The 17,179-nt window shown below is 36.9% G+C and overlaps 1 protein-coding gene across 3 annotated transcripts in view; it reads left to right on the top strand.

Moving 5' to 3' along the window:
* phkb (phosphorylase kinase, beta) overlaps positions 1-17,179 on the top strand; it is a 101,068-nt gene that overhangs the window by 23,404 nt on the left and 60,485 nt on the right. For all 3 annotated transcript variants that reach the window (XM_033983740.2, XM_033983732.2, XM_033983748.2), the window contains 4 exons: positions 4,349-4,464; positions 10,836-10,899; positions 14,987-15,082; positions 16,599-16,796. In XM_033983740.2, coding sequence (XP_033839631.1) covers positions 4,349-4,464; positions 10,836-10,899; positions 14,987-15,082; positions 16,599-16,796 — 474 coding nt within the window. The remainder of the gene's footprint in view (positions 1-4,348; positions 4,465-10,835; positions 10,900-14,986; positions 15,083-16,598; positions 16,797-17,179) is intronic.

The raw sequence follows: 17,179 nt of genomic DNA, 5'->3' as shown, positions 1-17,179 counted from the left end.
ATTGGGAATGACTGTTGAAAAGCCAAACTAATCGCATTATTACGGCACGGTTTATTAGTGCGTTGTTAGCTGTCACTGCTTGTGAAGTCGGACGGCGTGCGCGGGGCCGAGCTGGAAGCTGCATTGCAGTATTTTCAGGAGGTGCAATAGGAAAGCTGTTTGTCCTCTGAGAAGATGCACTATCGACCTCCTTCCAGATGCCATTTGCAGTTCTGTGCTGCATGAAATGAAGAGTCTCATTAGGCAGCGTGTGTCCCTGCGTGTGTTTTCTCATTGGGTACATTTGCATGGCCAGTAAAAATCAACTAGAGCTAGAATCATCAGATAATCAGAATAACCAGATAACCCAATAATTTGATGCATTTATGATCATCAAAAACACCCTGAGACAGTAACTGATGTATTTGGAGCAGTATAATAAGTAAAAAAAAAAAAAAAATTGTTTGAATTATTTTCATTGTCAAAACTTGTATGTACTTAAAATAAATCAGATTACTCACATGAGTTGTAGAAATCAGATAATCATCAGGTTTTTGGTGTGTATCTAGTCAGTGTTACGCAGGTCTGCATGGTTTTCATTTTGGACCACTTCAGCATCATCCACTGTGAAGTCCTGTAACACTGAAAACACTTGATTAAATTTAGATTATAATTATAATTATTTGGAGAAGGTTTTGCTGGGAAGGATATCTAGCATAAAAATCCAAAGTCATTATAAGAAGCAAATTACTGCACACCAGGAAGGCAAACTGTGCAATACCGTATACAGTATTGACACATAATTGATGAAGTAGTAATATCTTTGATTAACTGAATCACCCATAATGCCAATTAAAAGAGATATATACTGTATATTTTAATTATTATTCGTTATTTGGCAAAGTATTATGCATGCCATTATTCTTCAGCTAATAAACCCACACCTCGGCTGCGAGAGTCTCCTAGTAGTATAGAGAAAGATGGATCCGTTTAGCCAGTGGGAAGTCACATTCATTAAGATACCATTAAGATACTAAAAAGTTCCCCTCATTAATCACTGTTCTCATAAAGTCCCAAAATGGAGCTGAGGCAAACACCTTGCTCTCCCTCTCTCCCTGTCCTCCTTCACGCTGGCCTATTTACCTCCCCCACAGTCTCTCTCTCTCTTTCTCTCTCTCTTTATCTCCATTGAGGCCCTTTCCTCCCTCATCTCTCATTTCATCGCTCTCTCCTGCTTTGTCATTTTGGATTAAATTACCCATCAGTCAGACACACACACACTCATACACACATACACAAGTGCAGCTACTTCCTTGTCTTTTTTAATCATTCAAGGCCTTTAAGTCATCATACATTCACAGTCTCTCTCCTTCAGCTTGTTTCCTGAAGTCCCTATTGATTTAGACATGTCTCCAAGGTCCCGCTCAGGCCAGGCATTTCAATTGGTCTTCAAGCTGTTTTGGTTGGTTAGATTTTTGGGCTTTTAAATGTAATAGCTCCAAAAATACAATGTAAAGCTTATTTTATAATATTCTTATGGAATGTTGAATTCATTATGGAGTTTGCAAGTCATGAGCTGGATGGTAATTTTTCTAAATATTTGTTTTAAATTGCTAATATGTGCAGCACTAACTATCTTGTTTAAAAAATGGGCTGTACAAATTAACTTTGACTGCATTGGATTGGAGTAATGTATTTATTTATTTATTACAATGACTAAATTAAAGGATACGCAATTGAGAACCAAAGTTGCCACTGCGCTATTGGCCCATCCAACCACCACTAATCAATAACACTAACGTACATTCATACATACAGTCAAGGTGGATGTCTTGCCCAAGGATACGACTTTATTATGCGCCCGGTTCGAGCTACCACAGCACTCCAACCATCATGTGACTGCAAACCGTTATTAGTTATACGTTACATTTTCCAAAATCTAGTCCCGTCACAGTCAAAGGTTTGATCTCTGCGGGGTGCTCGCACTGCGCATCAAAGACAAAGTTGTACATTTTTTACCATTCTGCCTAAAAAACAAATCCACACAGTCAATATAAGTCAGCAAGCCTGTTTCCCTCTGTAGTATGAAGAAAAGTGAACAACTGCTACCACTGACGATAATCACGCACTGTGAAACCAAAGCAATGACATGTTTATCTCTCGTCAAAAATAATGCTGTTTAGAAGTAGCTGGCCACCTCCGCAGGACAAGGGCAACAGTAGCTCTAGCGCACTCGGTAGTGGTGTTGATTGCTTGTCCTCTGATCCAAAGGCTGGCGGTTCAAACCCGGCTCTCGACATAAACATCGTTGGTAGCGCGCTCAGATCCACTGACCCACAGGATGGCGTTCCAACTCCCCCTAATGAATGCTGCCGCTGTGCTCTTGAGTGAGTGAGTGAGTGAGTGGTTCCTTGATCTAAAGTGATTTGAGTGCTTTAAAGATACTGTATACATGTGACAATTTACCATTTACATTCATTTACGCGCAATGTTGTGGGCTGCTTTGCTACTCATAATCATTCCACCACACCCAGTGAAAATTAAACAATAAATAATAAAACACCTCCATCTTTTATTTTAAGAAAGGTGAAATAAAACACATTTTTACAGCATCCCTAAAACATTTTACAATCTGAACTATAAAACGTGGGATTAATACCTAAAACTGTGAAAATGCAAGTTAAAGACGCTGTGTCGTTTTGATTGATGTGAATTCGAGGGTGCTGCTGACGTTCTGTATAAAGGCTGTGGTAAGCCTCGATCCAAACAGACTCCTTCAAACAGGTCATTAATTAAAGTGGTGTTTTCGAGGTGTTTTTGCCCTTCAGCTGATGAGGACTGTGCTGCTGTGTCTACTTTACTAACCTCTGTAATGAGAGTGTGGGCTACCAGCCTCACCACTGATCAATATCAAAGGTCGCCCATTACGGCTGATTATTGTAGAGATGTGACTAGGTGACATTTGGTGGAAACAACCTGACGGCTTACATCCTAATGGTGCAAATGAAGTACTGCTTTATTAGTGACACAGGTTTTTTAATATAACATAATTTTAAGGGAGCACTATGTAATTTTCCTTCTTGTGTCCATGGAGATGTTTATAGAGAATCTTCCAAACAACTTATCTAGCCTGACTTTATTACAGTTGCTCAAAAATACCTTGGAAAACATGTTTTCTCACTGCGAACGAGGTCGCGTCTCTGCAAATCTGACCTGTAACTTAGCCTAGTAGTGTCACTTGTTACTTGTCCCCATGGAGATGGATGACTTTAGCGCCACTCAGGAAAACATATCAGGCAAAAAATAACAATTCCAAGGACACGAGCAAGTGGCAGACTCTACCAGAAAAGTTACATAATGCACCCTTACCTTTTGCTTGTTTGATATTCACCAATCAGATCAAACATTTCTGAGCTTAATACATTCCTATATGTTAGAATCTGTATTAGCAATGAGCAATAGAACATACATTATCTTGGCCTTAGAACTGTACGTAATTGGAATTCCTTGAGCCATTTTGGATGTATCTAACTACTTTTTTACTATGAGAAGATAAAAATTAGACTCTTCTCCCAATATCACGTCACCTCCTCATGCAATCAATAAAGAGTTCTTTTACTGATGGCTTAATTAATCTTTAATTTGAATATGCAACCTTGGCTGCTGATACCATCAACGCCACCAACCTCCGCCATCAAACTAAAATAATTGACATAGATTACAATTAGAACTGTAGTAATAAAACAGATGAACACATACTTTGCTGGCTGACCCATACTTAGGAGCTAGAATGACCGTTAAAAATACACTTTTATTAACTTTATCCTTTCTTTAATTGGCTTGGGTAACCGACACACCACACTTCTGCTTGTAAACCAGGTGTGCGTCTCTATCAATGATCGAGTGGAACCAAAAACGACAACAGAAAAACACTAAAATACCAATAAACATACTTTTCTAACATTATTTAAATAAAAGGTACATCAAAATTATCGCAGTAAAATTCAACAATTACAAAATTTAGACAAAAGTTTGCAGCGGTCCAAAGTTATTCCTCACTATACCTTGTGCATTCCGAGCATCCTAATTATTCACGACTTTATAATAGCTTTTCACAACTTTCAGAGATCACAGTTTTGCCATCACAGTACTGCTAACAACAACAAGAAGCACATTAACACGCATTTTCTGATTATACTAAGTTCCTACAAATCAAACAAAGAAAATAATACTACATTTGCCTTACAGTGCTTTTTTGTTGGAATTTAATGATTAGCGATTTCTCATATGCCACAATTATAACAGTGGGTGAATGTCTGAGCCACTTTCATAACATTACGCCTAATCTCTTTGTATTTTCTATATGCAGGTATCTTTTATCCAAAACCTGGTGTTCTGTGTGGAGAGGGCCTACCGTGTTCCAGACTTTGGCATGTGGGAGCGGGGCAGCAAGTACAACAATGGCAGCACCGAGCTTCATTCCAGGTGAGTATAATGTTTTCAGTTTAAACTTGATTTAGATACTAAGGAATAGACTTGATACTCCATACGAATACCACGAAGATAATAGAAAAACACTCTTTCTTTAGATGATAAAATGTGATAAAATGTGCAACATTACATTGCAGTACTTTCTTTTATATTACTATGTGGCCTCATATTTGTGTACTCCCGTCCATTTAGGTTCCATAGTGGTCCATGGGCGTATACTAGTGTATGTGAACTTGTACTTCTCAGCTCAAGATCACTCTAAAGCTATTCAGGACTTTTTTAGTATTAATACTTGCTCAAATGATTATCTAGTTTTGATACTAGCTTTAATATCGATTACGATCTCATTTTTGATACTTCTGCCCAGTATATGTGCACATAAAATACAAATATGATATGCCTAAACTGCTCAAACTATTTTCTCGTAGTAGTAGCTCTTTGGTATAGCTACTCCTTTCTTATCGCTGTACCAATGTTCTTTCACAACACAACTTCTGCAAACTGATATTTACTGTGAAAGATTGCAGAAAAAACTACTGGCAGAGTTTTACGTGGTTCATTTTTCTACCTTGGGGCAGACAGGGAGCACACTGTTTGAGAAGAAATGGATTTTAGCTTCTTATAACACGAAAGGTCCACTACTGCGTGTTAAGCTATTTATTAACTGTAGCATTAAAGGTTTGGGTCTTGCTTTTTGATGCTGTTGACGATGTGTGGGAAAGTTGGAAGAAGTAAACTAAATCAACAAAAATGTAGACTTGTTTGGTGCATTGTGCTGATGTATTGCTTGATGTTTTTTCACATGTGATTGAGCAAAATTTGTTGTGACCCAGTACAGATACATTTGAAACAATTTTTACTTGCACTATATAAAAAGACATCTGTTTTTTGTTGTTTTTTTTCTCACTGTCTGGCATGAAATTAGATAAAACTTTAGATCAATTAGGATTACCAAAATTATTTCTATTTGCTAAATGTCAGAATAATGAGATGAGGATATTTTTAGACAAATGTCCTTTACATTTTTCAGAGTCAGATGCTTACATACATTTCTTTAGTATTTGGTACAATTACCTTTAAACTCAGGTTAAACGTTTTGGATATCCTTCCACAAGCTTCTCACAATAGTTGGCAGAAATAAACCTCAGAAGCATCCAAAGACATGACATCATAATCCCACTTTCCACATTGTTTAAATTAATAGTAATCTTACTTTATGTAAACTTCTGACTTTGAAGAAAGTAATTAACAATTTGTAAAAAATTCTTCTTTCTTTATTCTGGAATTTAGCAAATAGAAATAATTCTGGTAATCCTATTTGACCTATAACAGGAAAAGTTTAGTCTGACTTTGTGTCTGACAGTGAGGAGGAGAAAAAAAAAAGCATACGTGTCTTTTTATATAGCTGTAAACTTCGGGTTTCAGTTGTATATTGTATGAGCAGCTCTTGAGATCAAAATAAGTCGGTGTTGTCTGCATCTACTTTTAAGTATTTTGTTGCATAAGAATCAGAAAGTGCGTGGTTAGTATGGTATTTGTTGTTAGCTTTACCATGATGGCAGTATATCCGGCTATCTAAAATTCTTCTCTGGCCAGAAAGTTGCAAAAAGCGCTTATAAACTCGTCACTGTGAATAATTGGGATGTTTGTAATGCATAAAGTAATTGAGGAATAACTTTGGACAACTGCAGCCTGTTTAAGATGAACTAGTTCTATTTTTCAAGTTTTAAGAACAAAACCTGGTCGAAAGGAAGAGATGAGATATGACATTAAGTTGTGCCTTTATTGTGTCTGTAGGGAGTAATTGTCTTGGGCAGATGACACAAAGCACAATTAGCCAACAGACATTCCAAACATGAAAACACATCAGTAATTATTCATGTATGCTTTCGAAACACAACACGGTACTGCTACACTATGCACGCTAAGGCAATGGACTGTATAATACTAGTCATAACAATAAAACATGTATTGCATAGTGCACATTAAGGCCACAAAAGAGGCTATAGTACTCGGGTAATTGTTCACCTTTTCTATTGGGGCATGGTATATCATATTACTGGGGAAATATTGCAGTATTTATGAGATGATATGAAATTTGGGATAATGTGATGTAATTGTGTGTGCACTAGAGTGACATAAACACTGACTGTGGATGCTCTGTAGATACTAAAATCTCAAATAATAAAAGAGATGGGAGGAGTGGGAGCAGAATGTCTAGTTATAACTTAACAGTACAGTATGTAGCTTTCCTTACCATACTTCAGAACATTCTGTATGGAGATAGATAGGTTTTATGACATACTGTGGCCTATAATCATCAAAGGAGCTACATCTCCATGGACACAAACAGAAGACCAAGGCTCATGTTTGTGCAGATGCAACAGCACACATGTTTCTTCAGTGCAATAAAAAACAACCCAAATGAAAAATAAAACATGCTGTTATTTAAGTCTCCTCTTTTTGGCTAAAAAGTTACATACTGTGGCTTTAAATAACCTGAAACAACCAAGTACAAATAATAGTAAAGCCATCATTAATCAGCCTTTGGTATATTGTCTGTTATATTGTTATCGCAAATGTTCAGCTTTATATCTTGATGACCATTTTAGGCCATATTGTCCTGCCCTATTTTTGTCTTTTTTGTTCTGTGTCTATGTCTGTAGTCAGATCATAAACAAAGACATAAACAAATTAAAATAAGTTGAAAATGTGCATCTTTCTCTTTTTGGCAAGTCTTCTCAAACTTATTTGTTATGAGTTAAGGTGGTTAAAATATTATAAGGGTTATGCAGTTTTCAGTAATTACAGAAAGTGAGCCTATTTGGATGAATAACTTTTGCTTAAAATCACATTATTATCTCGGTTACCTTGATTTTCATGTGAAACTTATTATATTTCTGTGTGATTAATTGCACACTTTTCAGATAGCTCTGAAGATAATATTAACTATTTTATCTGTCAGTAAATGAGTCTAAAAGCACCTAAAGGTTATTGTCAATTCTAATTATATAATTCTTTAGGCATTAAATTGAGCTGTTGTTTTAAAAGATGCTAGTCCAAGCTGTGTATTCATTTGTTCTTTCTCATATTGATATCATTCTGTCACTTAAATCAAGGCTATTACAAACATTCCAGCTTAATCTAGTGCCAATTTACTGCAATGTTTAGCAGCAAACCTGGCAGCAATTGGGCACCACAATGGAGATAATTAGAAGATTTCTAATTAGAATGTGTTAGATGCTTAAATTCCACATAGTTTTATTGTTTCTTTGTTGTTTTTTTCTCAGAGAGTAGCATCACCATTTTCAGAAAGGAAATTTTGGAAAGCATGTTTCTTGAAGATTTTCCAAAAATCCTTTTAAGTAACCTCATCAAATGTGGATAGAATGGTATTACTTGATATAAAAATGTTGGTAAAAAGACATCTACTTCTCCAAGATAAATTTGCATTGTCTGATAGATGTTAGTATTCTGTACAAGCAATGAACAGTGTAAAATGTATTTAGGTGTAGTTACAAGATATAAATAGGCAAAAACACTTCTAAATCTCTAGCAATTGTTTTGGGTGTTTTTTTGGGTGTTTTTTTTTTTTTGCTTTCATCCACAACTAATATTGCCAAAATATTAAATTGTTGCTTTAAAAAAGTAATAATAATAATAATAATACCGGTATATATATATATTTTCAATAATAATTAAAAAAAAACTTTAAAGGGTGCTGTATGCTTTGAGGGTCTCCTAATTATCCACTACAATAACTTTATAAGCACTTTTCACACTTTTTAGAAGCCAGAGCGGAATATTGCTGTCATGGTAATACTAACAACTAGCATGCTAACGCACACTTCCTGATTATCTGACAATAAAATGCTTTATAATTATATGCAGACAGTACACAACTGACTTATTTTGATCTCAAGAGCTGCTTATATAATTTATCTGTACTGGTGCAAGAAATATTTAGCTCAAAATCAGGTACATGGCACAAGTAGATGTTGATGTGCGATATAACTTTTCCAAATGTTACTTCAGTATTTTTAGATATAAATATCCAACGTATAAGTGAAATAAGCCTATTCAATGCCTATTCCTTTATCAAATGAAAATATCAAAACTAAGTAACCTCCATCAAAGAAAGGGTCAGCCATGTGTGAAAAGATAAAGATTCTGAGTTAAAATCACTGTCCCAAAGCACTACCTGCCACTGATTAATGGCTCAAGGTCGGATGTTCCTCTTCTCATCTCTCAGTTTTGTCGATAAAGATCCTCAATTTCTCCCAATGCTTATCTCAGAAGCATGTTTTTCCCAATTCAGAGTTATTGGCAGCAGCGCGCTAAGATACCCCTCAAGAAAAGATAACAGCCACAGCGCCTCCCTCAGTGGTCATGTCGGGCATTTCAAATTATTACAATGAGTTTTACGATTCCAATTAACGAGCCTATGCAAATGGTGAGCTAGGCTGAAGGGATTGTAAGGGGGTGTATGTAAACAAGATCCATGCTAATGATTACAACAATCATTTTTGGTCTTGGAGTGCCAAAATATGTAAAATTCATTCAAACAAGCAGGAAAGGATGTGCTTAATTATGCTGCTTACTCATTTGTCCATATCAAATTAAGTGATTCATTAGTTCAGTGTCATATTTATTAAACAAGAGGCAAGAGTGGAGCTGTTTTTAAGCAAACAACTATATTGGAACTTTGTCTGATAGGGTTTTTCGTAACTTTGAGTAACATTAACATTATTGATTGGCGCATCGGCCTTTATAAAGAGCATTGGTTTGTGTTTATAATGGTATAGAGACCGCTTTTGAATGGCTAGATAGTTAATTACCATTGTCAGTGTTAGGAGCGCTGTTGTCTTGTTTATCCATCCCTTACGAAACTGATTCAATTGGCAGTTAATTACAAGGTTCAGTGGGAAAGACAGACCGCCATTTCCACAGATGTCCATTCAGAAGGTATAGAAGGAGTTTTATTAAAGTTGAATTGGTCAGGTCATTTAATCGTCACACATTGTATTCTATATGGACCTTAAGTGACAGTGACTAGTTATAAAGACACGTTCATGCATTCATTCAACCTCTTCGTATTTTCCCTCTCATTCATTTAGATTAAGGCCAGATGTGTTGCCGTAGAAACAGGGGTGATGATGACCGTAGGGCTGCACATCTGTGTATTTTTTATATATCGTTTATTTATATATCGTTTATTTATATATCGTCATTTACAGGTGATTTTATTGTAATGTAATAAATAGAAAAAAAGAAAGAAAGAAAAGACATGCATTCTTTTTTGTGAACTGTTTGTCTCCATGGAGATAGATGATTTCAAGGCCATTCTGTGGAACTTTACAGAGCAATACTATAACATCTCCATAGAGACAAGCAGGTGACAGACCCTCCACTAGAAAAGTTACCTTTAACTCACTATTTTTTAACATTTTAACCGTTAATCATTGCTTGACTGTTAACCACTGATTTGACATTGCATTAAATATCTATATAAATGCATTCTTGTGTGTATTTTTCCCTCAATACTTTTCATGAACACTCATCAAATATGCCATTATTTACTAAAACAAATATTATACTGTATGTATGTATGTATCAAACTTTTTTTTCTTTTTTGTTTTAGCCTTAACAGAGTTGTAACCTGCAAATGTAAACTATACTTTTTTTTAAATTCTAGGTACACAAACACTCTAGGTAAACTAATTGTGTGGAGGCTACAGTCTAAAGTCAGGGATAAACATTCCCCAGCAACATTTTCATCATGCCATTCTCTCTCTCCACCTGTCAACTCCAACTATTGCATCACGGCACTGTTTTGCTCCAGTTTCCTATTTTTTAACCTCCTGTCTCCTCACTCCACAGTATATCTTCTTCTTTCTGTGAGCGCCTGACAGTTCTGCCGACCACTAGTGTCTGCGCGCGGGTCTTCCTACACTGAATTAGCTCATGCCTCCCTTTTTAAGAATCAATTTTGCATTGGCTAATGGTATTGAATAATTTCTGATACGTCAGCATATGCGCTCTCTGCTCCCTCCTTTTTTCCTAAGTAGGGACATCTTACTAGTCTCAAAATGGGAAGCAAAATGACATGAACATGAACATCTAGTCTGGACTACAATCACAGTAGCTATAGCCATTGCGAATCCCTTGCCTTTCTTGGTTTAAATCGGCATTATCTACGCTAGGACAATTTACAAAAATCTCTATCCCGGACAAGAAGCTATTTCCCATTAAAGTAATACTCTGCGGTCTAAAGATACCCACTAGCCTATTCCCGACTTCATCTAACAAGCGTATTATGTCGCAATAAATCACTGAAGTCCTGTGTGTCATTTTTCTCTCCGCAGCTCCGTGGGGCTGGCTAAAGCTGCTCTGGAGGCCATCAATGGATTCAACTTGTTTGGCAACCAGGTACTTAAATAATTCACCTACTTCTAAAGAGGTCCCAAGATGCTCGTACATTCTCGTCCTGTCTAATTTTGTCACCCTTTGTGCGATCGCTGTGCAGATAGACGGCCTAGTTTGTATTACTGAGTCCACAGAGATGCATTGCTCCTACTATACATTAGGCAACAGCTGCACTTCTTAAATTTATATTGAATGTATTGTGTTTATAGGTTTGTTCTATAATTCATGAACATAGATTACGTGGATAAATAGTATAAGCAAAGCAAATTTACGTTTTTATAGGTGCACAATGTAAGTTCTAGTGTTGTCACAATTCTAAAACTCAATTTTAATACTAAGGAATAGACTCTGATACTCCATGCTGATTCAGAGACAATAGAATATAATTTTCAACCATGTGGCCTTATATCTGTTTAATCTCTCAGTCGTTCAGGTAGGTTCCATAGTGGTCCATGTGTGTATCCCCTTCTATGCAGAAAAGGTTCATTTCTGTCCTGTGAATGTGACTTTCTTTAGTTCAATACTAGTTTTAGTATCTATTAATATCAGATTTTCAATACTTTTGACAACTCTAGCAACTTCTAAGTGTGGGACCCTTCACTAGAAATGTAACATAGTGCACCTTTAGCTATTGTAATGTTGTTTTATTTACAGTTACAAAATATTTTATATAGAAAAATTGTTTATGCTTAGGTCTGTTTTGGTTCTTAAGCTAACTATCAGGAAAGGGAACAAGCTGCTCAATTTGCCAGATACTATGTCTAAAACCAGTTTGCCCAAAATGTGGTATCATGTGTCTTGAGTATATGACAGGTAATGGCAAGGTTAATTTCTGAATGTTATGCTGTATTCAAACTAGTAATTGTACACCTGATTGCAGTGGTATAGTTACACTACCCAGTTTGGTGTTGCTAATGCATGATAATGTCATTGATGCCTTGCTAATGCTCCTATACAGTTTCACTTTCCACTTAGCAATTCATTCCGCACTTTGTTTTTGACTCAGCGACTTTGGGCTTTGTCACACTGTGATTAATGGTAGTTCTTGATTCAGAGTTTGTCACAGTTTGAATATTTCTATCTCTGCGGCTTGCATTACTGTTTTTTTTTATTTCTTTCTATAATTTTGTCTTTCTGAAAGACTAAGACATTCATTACATCTCCTAATGGATTGGAAAATGAATCCCACCACTTGTACCAACTCCTGTCTTATTATTTCCCCTTCACTTCACCTGGAATAGCTTTCTCATCCCATAGAATGCATTTGACGCTGGAGTGTTTTTCACCAGCTTGTATGAGGCTGTTAGGTTGAGTGTATATTGGAAGTCTGTGCTACTTTGATCATCTCTGAAATGAGGCCTTTAACTGTGCACGGTGATAGATTTTGTTATCCCCCTCAGCCCTGTTGAAAGAAGCACTTAGTAAAAGGTGTCTGTTTTATGATCCATGTTGTCCCTTTGTGAGAATAAGGCCATTGCAAGCCATTCATTTGCTCATTAATGATCACTATCAATCTTTTTATTTCCTCTGATAGCTATTTTCCTTCCAACGTTAAATTCCCAGATGTCCTTAAAGGAGACATATTGTGCAAAATTGATCTTTCAGAGCTTTTAACCACGTTATAATTGTTTTCCCTTCTCATTTAATTGTTTTCTCTTCTCATATCCACATTGTTTCTCAGACTGATCTGTATTGTTTTTCTTCCCTTATTTACTCCCACGGTGCTGTGTTTGTTTTTACCGGAACAGAGCATGCTCTTCTCTGATGGGTTAGTCCGCCTGTCAATCACGACATTTGGAATCAGAGAGACAGGACACGGTTTCAGACCCACTAGTCTTTGTAAACTTTTGTCAATGAGTGTAGTTCACAAATCATCCAAAAAGGGGAAAGCAGGACTCAGCTTCTAATACCTCCTAAAGCACTGCAATTTTCCATCCCAGAAATCAGCTGACTTGTTTCTATTATTATGAAGTTGTTTTAGATCAATACTGAGATTTAAAATGGCCAAAATAATAATTTAATAGTAGACAAAACCACCATATGCCTTATTTAAATTGAAGCCTTTGGTTCATTCTGAAGCCTGCTATCACATCTCACATTGTCTACAGTGAGATCCTATTGGTCTTTGTGCTGCTTGAATGGAAACCCTATCAGTTATGTGGACACAAGATTTGGTATCCATGATCTCTTGGTTTCTCTCTGTGACAGATTTAGCGCGGCTGGTTAGATTGATCTTGCCAGGAGAAGAATCCTTGAGCTTTTAAAGCCCATCGTTAAATTCACAGGGCTGTGTAAACACGGCTGAACAATCAAATCCTCTCAGGTTCCTCTGTCTCTCCTGGGACTTGTCGTCTAATTCACACCCAGCTGGAGGAGGGATACAGTAGAGTGGACTCATCCGATCCTATAAATATTGCTTTTTACTTTTTATAGGCAGCTTTTGCGAGATTGTACTGTGCACCCAGGCAGAAGTGGAGGATACACAAAAGCTTAATAATAAAATTGTTGTTTAAAAATATCAGGCTTCTCCTCTATAATAAAATACAATTTAAAAAAGGCTGAAAGGGAGCAGATTTTTACACATGTTGGACAGCTAGCCAAAATGTTGTCTGATTATTGTAATTGAGATAATCCAAAAATATGGAGATTTGCATTTTGGGGTTACATTTATTTTACTCTAACCGTCAGTGTAGCAACCTCATTAAATAAAGTGCATTCCTGATCTTAACCCCTTACTACTGTGCCATCACATGTTAGTACACGTTGTTGCTACAGTTGCAAGTACTGTAAAACAAAGTGTGCCCCTTTTTGTCAATATTATCCACCTCTACACCCATTTCTTCAGGATTCTTTCAGGTGCGAGTGGTTATCTTGTTTGCCCATTCTGTCCCAGCTTTGACCAGTACATGCAGAGGCAGAGGCAGTTGGGGCAGAATAGCAGTCACTTTTCAACCCATGTGCAGCGGTGGCGTAGTAGCTTATCACCTCTGAGTGCAGTTACGACCTTTCAACAGTGTTCCAGACCTTCCTATGATGTGTGAGCCATATTGATGCAATAGTGCAGGCCAGAGATACATCACTGGTCTCTATATATGTTAACCTGTTGTCATGAGAACATTAAAGTTGATCCTGTGTCTATTTAGGACATAGAAAGCTTTTACTGTATTTTGTAATCTAGTCTACACAGCTCTACACAGGTACATGTATGCTATGTACGCTCCAACTTCTATAGTGTATCCTCCACTATTTTTCTGACCTCCTCTGCAGACCTTCCCTTTATAATTCAATACTGATTGACAGGGGCATGTCCAAGTACCGGTACTCACAGCAGGCAAGACGCATTTCCATTTTTTCTTTCTACATCATTGCAACAGCATAATGTGGAGAGGCTGACATTTACCACCTTTGGGACCCATCTCTTCTTTCACAAGCTTATTCAAGGTAACTAATGTTGAACAAATGCAAGGTAAAATTACTTCCACTCATACTTTTTTTTCCACTGCTGATGCAACACTGGAAAAAGGCTGAAGTGAAACATCCACTACTCTGACAGCTGCCTACACTGGCGACTTGCAATCCACTGCACTGTACCGTAAAAGGTTGCTGATTTGACTAAAACCTCTGGCTAACCTGACCTGTTTTTTGGTTAAAAAATACTTTTGGTTATGCATAATACATTTGCGTTGCATTAAAAAGTGCTTAGGAGGAGGTTGGAGTGACAAGGCTGATGGATAAAAGTGGACTAGCGCTAGAAATGTTGTGACCACTTTCCGAGTTAAGTACGCAGAAAAATGTCGGCCCGCCCACTGCTGGATTGAAGCGTAGCATTGTTGGTGCCACTTCAGTTTTGTACAAGTGACTCTCCATTCTGTGCTTGTCAAGCCCTCCCACACTGTATACCAAAATAAAATGTTAGCCTGTGTCGACAGCATAACAAATATTTTGCTAATAGCTGTTTTTTCCAAGAAGCTGGTTGGTTCCCCTCAAGTCATACAGATTTGTTGACAGTGGAATTGAAATTGCGGTAATGAAGTCATTTTGCATAGGTAATAATAAGTCCTCTTGTTTGTTTGTGTGCTTTGCTCTGCAGGGCTGCTCGTGGTCGGTGATATTTGTGGATTTGGACGCCCACAACAGGAACCGACAAACACTCTGCTCCTTGTTGCCCCGGGAGTCACGCTCTCATGCAAGTTCTCCTTTTATTTGAGTTTAAATTTCACTCATGTTTGTGAATTAACACATTATAACAGAAAAGAAAGCCCATTCATTTGGTTGAAGGCCGACATTAACATCTGTCACGGGAATACAGATGAAAAATGGCCTTCTTAGCTATTTCTGGCATATTTACAGAAATGTTAATGAATTAAAAAATAAAAAGAGAGAAACCAACATGGCTTGCTTCATCACCTTTACTATGGAACTTGTCAGGTGATTTTTCCTGCCATAGATGATATTTTAAGCACTATTGACCATTCATTGGATAGAGTCATTTTTACAATAGGTTTTTGCCATAGAAACATGTTTCTCTCTCTCTTTTAATGATCTCCAGTTCTGCATTAGGGACCAAAGCAAAGTGAATACTCCATGGAAACACAGTCAAAAAATATGTTGGAAATGTGTCTGCTAATTATAACCAAAATTAGACTTTGGCAGTGAACATACATTTTAAGATTATTTATATCACAATATAACAAACCAATTACAATAAGCGATCTTTTAAAAACACATTATGCAAATGAATTCAGAAAAACAGCAGACAAAAAAATATCAACCTTTAAATTTGTTTACCATATTTATCACTCGCTTGAACGATGTTTACTTTTCAGAGTTGTTGACGACAAATGTTAAAAGCAAGTGATGTCTGCAGATGTGGGCGGTGCGGCTGGAGTGAACCAGTCTAAAGTGGAGCTTTGCTGTGTACCTCCCAGCAGCGCGTAGACACTTAAATGATCACATCTCTGAGCTGAATGTGCCGGGCAGAATAGCAGCCATCAGCCGCAGAGGAAATGAGTGTAATTAGGCCAACCGAGTGATGTTATAGCCATGGGAGATAGACGTTAAAGGCCCAACAAGAGTGCAGGAGGACCAATAAAGTTCAGGATAATCATAAAATATCATTGTAATATCACTTCCCCTTGCAATATTAGAATTCAATCTTCAATATAGACATGTACAGTACCTTTGGTGAATATGTTTCCGAGCTGATATCGCATCAATTTTTAACCTGTGAAGACATTAACAAGGAAATTAGAGCTGTAGTAAAGGATGATTATTGACAATTGGCAGATATCTCATACAGACAGAGGATGCACTGAAGCCCAAATTCTAGATCTAAAATGGTGCTCCAGATTCACCCAAACCATTAAAATTGGGGTGTTTGACCGTTAACATTTTGAGTTGAAAAAGTATTCCAGTTTTAAAGTTTCAGTTTGCATGTCTTGAACCAGAAGTGCTTAAATATCTCATTCAAGGTAAAGGTTTAACAAGGAAGCTCAACAAAATCTTGGTCAAAAGTTTTTTACAGCATTTAAATCATGTGTAAACCTATATTATCAAACATATATTTTCCAGCAGACAGCAAAAAGTTCTTTAACATTCTAAAAATACAGATTTTGGAAACACATTATATGAACTCATATCAAGATGATGAAGAAATAATTTTTACAATTTTTTTTAACAACACTGTGTTTTTCCTTTTCCAGAACACAGATGCTGCTTTGCTTTCGACAATCAGCTACCCTGCCTTTGCAGTAGACGATGATGCACTTTACAGTCAAACACTGGATAAGATTGTTCGAAAGCTGCGGGGCAAGTACGGTTTCAAGAGATTCCTTCGGGATGGTTACCGCACTGCCAATGAGGACAAGAACCGGCGCTACTACAAACCTGCTGAGATGAAGGTTTGTTTCTCGAAAGTTTACAGTTTCCATTTTATAACCAACTTTTAACAAATGTAAAAGAATATATAATAGTTCCCTTATTTTAGTGGTGATGATGATTAAGACATAACATTTTTCTGCTACTTAACTGTGTTCACTATGTTTTAATAGCATTTTCTAATATTCCTTGTCATTTAAACTAGATAATATTGCAGCTTTTTGGCCAAAAACAGTCAAACTGAATACATACTGCCTCCAGTGGCCACTGCAATTTCAAACACTCTGTGACATCACACGGTACTAGCCTAATTAAAGCCAGGGGTTTCTGATTACAAACTCCTGGCTGCAGAAATGTGGAGTTTAAAAGCTGTTTGACCAATCACACTGTTCTTTATAGCTCCAGA

Source organism: Periophthalmus magnuspinnatus, chromosome 3 (assembly GCF_009829125.3).
Source record: "Periophthalmus magnuspinnatus isolate fPerMag1 chromosome 3, fPerMag1.2.pri, whole genome shotgun sequence".
NCBI classification, from domain to species: Eukaryota; Metazoa; Chordata; class Actinopteri; order Gobiiformes; family Gobiidae; genus Periophthalmus; species Periophthalmus magnuspinnatus.
The sequence above is the reverse complement of the archived record's forward strand: the minus strand, read 5'-3'. Positions and strand labels throughout refer to the sequence as shown.